At 41.7% G+C, this 6,996-nt stretch overlaps 3 protein-coding genes across 3 annotated transcripts; 1 reads left to right on the top strand and 2 right to left on the bottom strand.

Annotated features, from left to right (window-relative positions):
* Nucleotides 1-197: 197 nt before the first annotated feature.
* Nucleotides 198-1,675, top strand: AK88_03959 (uncharacterized protein; the record flags this gene model as incomplete). The annotated part of the gene is made up of 3 exons (XM_012481569.1): nucleotides 198-234; nucleotides 371-1,305; nucleotides 1,508-1,675. 3 exons carry the CDS (start codon nucleotides 198-200, stop codon nucleotides 1,673-1,675), a joined length of 1,140 nt encoding a protein of 379 aa, XP_012336992.1.
* Nucleotides 1,676-2,091: 416 nt separating this feature from the next.
* On the bottom strand, nucleotides 2,092-3,554 carry AK88_03958 (uncharacterized protein; the record flags this gene model as incomplete). The annotated part of the gene is made up of 7 exons (XM_012481568.1): nucleotides 2,092-2,160; nucleotides 2,344-2,469; nucleotides 2,598-2,657; nucleotides 2,802-2,880; nucleotides 3,013-3,147; nucleotides 3,279-3,377; nucleotides 3,490-3,554. 7 exons carry the CDS (start codon nucleotides 3,552-3,554, stop codon nucleotides 2,092-2,094), a joined length of 633 nt encoding a protein of 210 aa, XP_012336991.1.
* A 763-nt stretch (nucleotides 3,555-4,317) lies between these two features.
* On the bottom strand, nucleotides 4,318-5,943 carry AK88_03957 (uncharacterized protein; the record flags this gene model as incomplete). Its single annotated transcript, XM_012481567.1, has 1 exon — nucleotides 4,318-5,943. The coding sequence occupies one exon, from the start codon at nucleotides 5,941-5,943 to the stop codon at nucleotides 4,318-4,320; it is 1,626 nt and encodes a 541-aa protein (XP_012336990.1).
* Between the last annotated feature and the right edge of the window lie 1,053 nt (nucleotides 5,944-6,996).

The following is a 6,996-nucleotide window of genomic DNA, read 5'->3' as shown; positions in this document are numbered from 1 at the left end:
TTTTTTTTTTTTTTTTTTTTTTTTTTTTTTTTTTTTTTTTTTGTCGCTAGCCATTAAGGTGCTTGACCTCTTTGTTTCCGTCCAGTTCACCTTATTATGATTCTCAGCACGGTTTGCACCACGAAAGAGTAAAGCGCCACACCGCATACATTCCAGTTACATCACGTAAAAAGTTTCTCCCACAATATTGCGCATATATGGATAAACCGACAATTGTGATTGACAACGGTTCAGGTGAGGAATGTGCAGGAGACAGCTTTCCAAAAAGGGGCACCCGTGAAGTGGTGCTAAAAAGGCTGCCTAGTCTACTTTGTCCGCTTCTCCTGCTTAACCCTCTTCGTCTGCTTAAACCCCCACCCCTTCTCCGTAGGTTACATAAAAGCCGGATTGAACGCCTACGATGAGCCATCCATAGTGTTCCCCACAATAGTGGGTCTCCACCGAAACAGAGAAATGAAAGAAAGCTACGTCGGCGATGAAGCTATTTTCCGCGAACCTGATCTGTCATTTTACCGCCCAATCGACCATGGACACATATCGGATTGGGACCTGGCCCAAATTGCCTGGGAATATGCCCTCAGATGTGTGGACCGAAACAGGAGTATTGAAAACATCCTGCTCACAGAGCCACCTTTATGTTCAATCTCCCATAGAACAAAAATGGGAGAAATTTTTTTTGAGGATTTTGATTTCAAAAATATGAACATTTCAGTGTCGGGATTAATGTCTATATATGCCACGGGGTTAACAACTGGTCTGGTCTTAGACATAGGGGATGGAGTTACCCAGTGCATTCCCGTGTTTGATGGGTACATTGAAAAGAATTCGATCATACGTTCTGATTTTGGTGGAGAAGAACTAAGTATGTTTTTACAAAAATTAATTTGTGACATTGGATACAGTATGACCACAAGAAAAAATTTTGAATACGTTAAAATTATCAAAGAGACTTTATGTTTTTGCTCCTTAAATCCACCAAAGGATCAACTGAGAGAAGATTTAAGTGTCACTTATACTCTTCCAGATGGAGATGTTCTACGGGATGGATACGACTCCGTTGAAATATCACATGAACGTTTTTACGTTCCTGAGGCTCTGTTCAATCCACTTATTTGCCACAGAGATAGCCTCAGCATCGTAGACATTGTTTGGAAGTCCCTTTTATTGTGTCCCATTGAAAATAGGAAAACGCTGACTAGCTATATTGTTCTGTCCGGGGGATCTTCTCTTTTCCCTAACTTAGTGGAACGACTGGAGAGGGAGCTGAAGAATAATGCTCCGGAGAGTGCCAGATCGGCTGTTAAGGTAGATCAGACGTTCGAATTGGCTTTTTTTTTTTTTGCACCCGATGGCGGTCTTCATCACGAAGGCACATTGTAGATTAACATATTTTCCTGCATCCAAATGGTGTATCTTCGTGGACATTTCCTTTTGAATTACTCCCCATTTGACGCCGCTTTCCCCCCCCCTTTTTTTTTTTTTTTTTTTTTTTCTTTCTGCAATACAGGTCCACGCGCATGAAAATAGAGCTATTATGGCCTGGTGCGGAGCGCGCATTTTCTCTCAACCCGAGATGAGGCAGGCCCAGGAGGGCCTGTGGATATCTAAAGAAGAATACGAGGAAATCGGAAGTAACATTTTTTTGATAAAGGTAACGGGAAAAGATCAAAATTAAGCAAAACGGGCAAAAAAAAAAGAAATAAAGACGAACGAGGGGGACAAACTACGCACTTGCTTGTCCTTACGATTTGCACTTGAGAAGGTGCACCTTATTTCGTAACTATGATGGAGGGCTATGCCAGTATAGAGAGGACCCCCCTCCTCTAACACGTCTTCCTTTTTTTCGATCAATCTGATTCCTTCCCGGCGCAATTTCTCAAAACAAATGATGATCTCGAGCTATACATAGTTGTATGTGTTTATACAAAAATAATGTGCACACATATATCTTCCGTCCTTTCGATTTTTCAATGCCAGGCAACGCTGAAGCTTACATAAGACACTCCTCCCTCAGACCAAACCATACCGTACCAGACGAGTCTCTCTCTTTTTTTTTTTTTTTGTAGTTTTTCTGTTATTATGTAATAATTGCTACTTCTTTTTGTTTAGTATATTTTTTTTTTCTTTCTTTTTTTCGCTGCTATTTTTGATTTTTTCTTGCTGAAAAGGGGGGGAAAAAACGGGTGGCGACGTTTTATTCTGTGACGTGAGAGGACACAATTGCATATGACGAGGGAGAGAACTCCCTGTTGCTCCATTTTGGTGCGTCGATCGTTTTGATCGCAGCGATGGTGTGTTTCTCATTTTTCATTTTGTCATTCCCCCCTTTTATGAATCAGCAACCTGCTCCCGTATGATATTTTCGATCCTGTAATTATAGACCCCTCTCTGCGCCTTGGTTGAGACGAGGTGGTGTAGATTCTTCGCAGCGTTATGTATTTTCATGTCCTTCACGTTGTTGTCGTGTAGCTGTATAAAAAGGAAGAAAATTGTTTTTTATTTTTTCGTACACAGATTTGACTCACGAGGGCAGACCGAATGCCATCAATGCTGGTTCCGCTCAATTAATAAGTCGACAGCCTGCTTCTTTTCCTTACCAACTGTTTTTTTCTCTTCTCCTCAATCCCCTGAAGCATAATTCCCTTTTGTGCCTTTACCTGTAAATGTGAAAAATGTGCATCCGTTTGGTGCGTGTCCGCTGTTGGGGCGTTGCGCATAGACACGCCTTTCCCTCTTTCTCTTCCTCGTTCTCGTTCTCTGTCTCTTTTTTTTTTTTTTTTCTTTTGATGAGGGTGTTCTACATGTGCATCCAGTTCGATTATTTCCCTCTTGCGCATAAAGAAGTCATGAATGTATTTCCTGGAGTAGTATCCCCTGAAGCTGCCATTATCGAAAAAAAAAAAAAAAAAAAAAAAATGAGGAAGCAGTCACGTGTGTGTAAGATAGCGGATCGCATAAATTTGCACCCCTATAAGTTTTCCGCTCCTTTTTAGGCCCCTTTGTCCTGATTACACTTTCTGTATCTTGGTGGCATTGTCCGACATGTACAATGCGGCTTGCTGCTCCAGTCTGTGCTGCTTCAATTTTCTGAGCAAAAATTTACACGCCAGAATATTTATACCGTCCTTCGCGCGCTTCAGAAAATGTCTACCAAAGGGGGAGGAAAAAAAGAAGAGGTATAACCCCCCGCAGACCATTAAACATATATATATATATATACATATATATACGCACATAAAAATGATATAATAATTTATGTGCTTTGCGTGCGTGGCTACTTATAAACAAGGTAAGTCCGCCTGGTCAAATATCCTCTGTAGCACTTTTGTATGGTGATAGCGGCGAGGCGTTCCCTTCCGGCATTTTTCTCCTTATCCCTATTGTGAATGAGGACATCCAAATGAGTACACATTTGTCAACATTTACAAAATCAGCAGGAGTGACGAAAATGAACGAGCGGGTTTCAGATGTCCTCGCCATGTTTATAACCTTATAAGGGACTTATATTCTTTAGACAGCGTACTGTCCTGTGTGGCAAGCTTCACAAATTCCATTTCGTATTATTTTGCAGTAAGTTCAACACAAAAGGGGGGTTAACCCAGAAAACGGGGGAGGACACAAACGTGTGCAATTACAACGGCGAAAGCGCTCTATGCGTGCTGTGCAGTCGCGAGCCCCTGTACCAATGTGCACACTCACGGTGAACAAAAAAAAAAAAAAAAAAAAAATGATAACTCGACAAATATATGCCATGAGATGCAACGTCACACTATTTGGAACTAAAAAAAAAAGAACGTTGCGTGGCGTTTTTAATTTGTCAACGAGAGTACCCGGTCGGACGAACACATTACGGTGTCTACCTATCTGTGCGTCTCTCTCCATACATATGCCCCCATAATGCACGCACACACACACATACACAAAAAAAAAAAAAAAAAAAAAAAAAAAAAGGACAAGTGAATATCTACAAATCAATGGACGCATTCCCTGTAACTGAGACTGGGAATATATCGACGGGGGGAAGGACGAATGTCCAAATTTTAATAAAAATTTGTCAAAGAAATGTGCATCAAAAAAAAAGGGGGGGGAAAATCAAATGAGCCAACTAATGACAGCTAATCCGCTGATCGAGAGGAAGTTGCGGGGGGGAAGAAAATTCGTTTAGAAAGACCATTAGGGGAATCCTCTTCTAATGGGTCTCCACATGAATTGTTTTCTTCGAAATTAAATTGAACCAATGGGGGGAATATTAGAAAAGGCTCTTGCCATGTTACTTCAACAGGGTAAAAAAAAAAAAAATCCCACTTCAGCAATATATCACTTCTTCTTTTTCAAAATTTGCGACGCGAGCGAAGATTTCATCGCCAACTCGTTAAGTCGTTTCCGGCTGTACCTGGACAAAACTGAATTCCTATATGACGTGGTGGACATGCGGGAGCTACAATTCCGATGTATCAGCAAGCTGAGATTTTTTCTCTTTAAGGCTTCCTTGCTGTACTTGATGTCTTTCAAGCTATTTTGCAATTTATCTGCAAGGCGTTCACGCTCGTTAATTTCCTGTAGATTAAATTCCTTAACAGGATTGAAATCGGTTTCGTCGCTTTCTTGTCCACAGGCTCTTCTCCCTCTCGCGCCACTGCGCAAATTATCAGAGTCGTCACCACTGCTGCTGTGTACACTGTAATCTTCCTCACGTTCCACCAACTTAGGGCTGCTCGCAATGACCCCCCATGTTATGATGGGATCCTTATCAACACCTTTCCCGGCGAGTATCAGTGGAGTACGCATATATTCATAGCTGTTATTTCTTTCGAGTAAGTTGAACTTGCCCTGTTGGACCATCTGCTCCTCTTTGTCTTCTTTAATTTTTTCCATCAGTTTTAACTGCCTATTTTGAGCGCATTGTTTTATCTGTCTCTTCATGTCTTCATTATATTCGTGTGAAAATCTTGTGTTATCGTGACATACCTTTATATTACTCTTACTAGCATCATCCATTAAGCTAAGTTTTAAATTGGAAGAAAACATCATGCTGTTTAATTCATTTTCCGATTTGTTTGTATTCACTTGAAAACAATTTATTCCTTTCCTTGTGCACTCTTCGATGTACTCTACTCTTTTGTTGTGTTCCTTCCTCTTCATCAAAGAGTACATGTTCCTGTCCATATGTTTATTCTTCATATTTGTTAAGAGATACTCAAACGATTTGTTATCCTCCGAGGTGTACCTCTTCTGAAACTCTCTTAAATGCATGTTTAGGTTAATTTTGTGTTTTTTTCCATTCGCCAGAGTCACCCATTTGTAGTTTTTGTCTTCCACACAGAGTGCCTCGTCATGCCACCCACACTCCGACGGGGCTACATTCCTCTCACTGCATTGATCCGCTGGGTATAGCATCTCAACATATTTATGTCCCTCCTGCTCGGAGTAATAACCCCCATGAGGGTCACAACTCGGAGATGTATTTCTACCCATTTTCCCACCGCTTCTTGTTCCTTCGCGAGGTGAGTGCCCCTCATAGTTCATGATGGTACTTTTGCAACTTGGAGTAACATGATACAAATCCTTTTGAATCCTGTCCTCAATGGCTCCATCTTCCTTATATTTGTGTAAGTCAGGAAAAAACTTTTTTTCAATTAAAAACTCCAACACATTTAAATAATCCTCTTCCTCCAAAACAATGTGATTTTTGTTCCCTGTCCTGAAATTCCTCGCGTCATATTCAACAATTTCGTTGTTTTCGAAAATAGCGATTTTGTCTTGTTCATACTTTTGTATGGCATATTCATCACTGGTTTTTTTTTTTTTTTTTTTTTCTTCCTTCTTCTCCTTCCTGTTTTTACTTACAATTTTGTATTCATTTTGGTCCACTGGTAGAATTTTATTTTCTTCTGCGGAAAGTTGTTCCCCTTCCACGGGAGGGGACTTAACTGGAGGGTCCATCCCGCGGACCGGTCAGCTCGCACTGCGTGACAAGTCCGCGTAGGGAAACATATACACGTACATATGTGTGTATATATTTTGTTTCCCACGCGATTGCGTCACCTGAGAAGGCATTCTGGGCGAGCAAGCCAACGGGTGACATTTATATCTGCACGTCCATGTGCGCCTGAACGAGATAGTGCGCCCATTCCTCCATCCGTGCAGGCTGCCCATGCGACCTGCGCGTTGTGCCCTTCAGGTGGTCTTTGCCACTAAGCGGTGACCTTTATGCTGCTATTTCGTGTCGCTGTCCAGTTTTCCCTTACCGGCGCTGGTCAAATGACTCACGTGAGGGTGCACAAAGAGGGGGAGGTCATCACTCCTTTGGTCGATCTTCACCGACGAGAAATTCGCCAGTTGACCAAAGTGTCTCAGCTGCGAAGGCTTCGGACATGACACACTCGAAAGGCATCCGCACAGGTACACATATATACATACCTTTATATGCATTTGCTCAAGCGTGAACTCTTCAGAGGGCAGCTTTTGCGCTGTGTACCGCTAACCGGCCTTCGCTCTGTTCACGTGCTGTCCCTCTTCGTGATCACAAATGGGGAATTTTCCTCGGCGGGTCTTCAATTTTTTCCGACGTAACTCTCAAATGAGCCCACACAAGAAGCAGCTCTCTTGAGAGAAGTTAAATTGCTCATGGGCTACACTTCCGTTGATGTTTTTTTTTTTTTTCCCCTCCTCGCTCTTCAACTGTTCATTTGTTTAATTAAGGCTTTAGTCTGATACAAACCTTGGCGCGTAAAAAATGAAGCAATTAGGTGTGGCCGAAATATGAAAAAATTGACGCGCTGAGAGGAGAGGCCACAAAACGAACCATTCGCATCAGATCAAGAAGCGCAAAAAAAAAGGAAAATAAAATTTCCCCGCGGTTCACTAAACGCTTGCGAGACCACGACACGTAAAAATAATGTACACTTACCGGTGTACAGGTTTTTCTATTTTTTTTTTTTTTTTTTTTTTTCAATTTAATGCCTTTTCACAGCACGGTGGTAGGAGCCACCTATT

Source organism: Plasmodium fragile (assembly GCF_000956335.1).
Source record: "Plasmodium fragile strain nilgiri unplaced genomic scaffold supercont1.50, whole genome shotgun sequence".
Taxonomy (NCBI): domain Eukaryota; phylum Apicomplexa; class Aconoidasida; order Haemosporida; family Plasmodiidae; genus Plasmodium; species Plasmodium fragile.
Note: the sequence above shows the minus strand (reverse complement) of the source record. Positions and strands in the feature narration are given on the sequence as shown.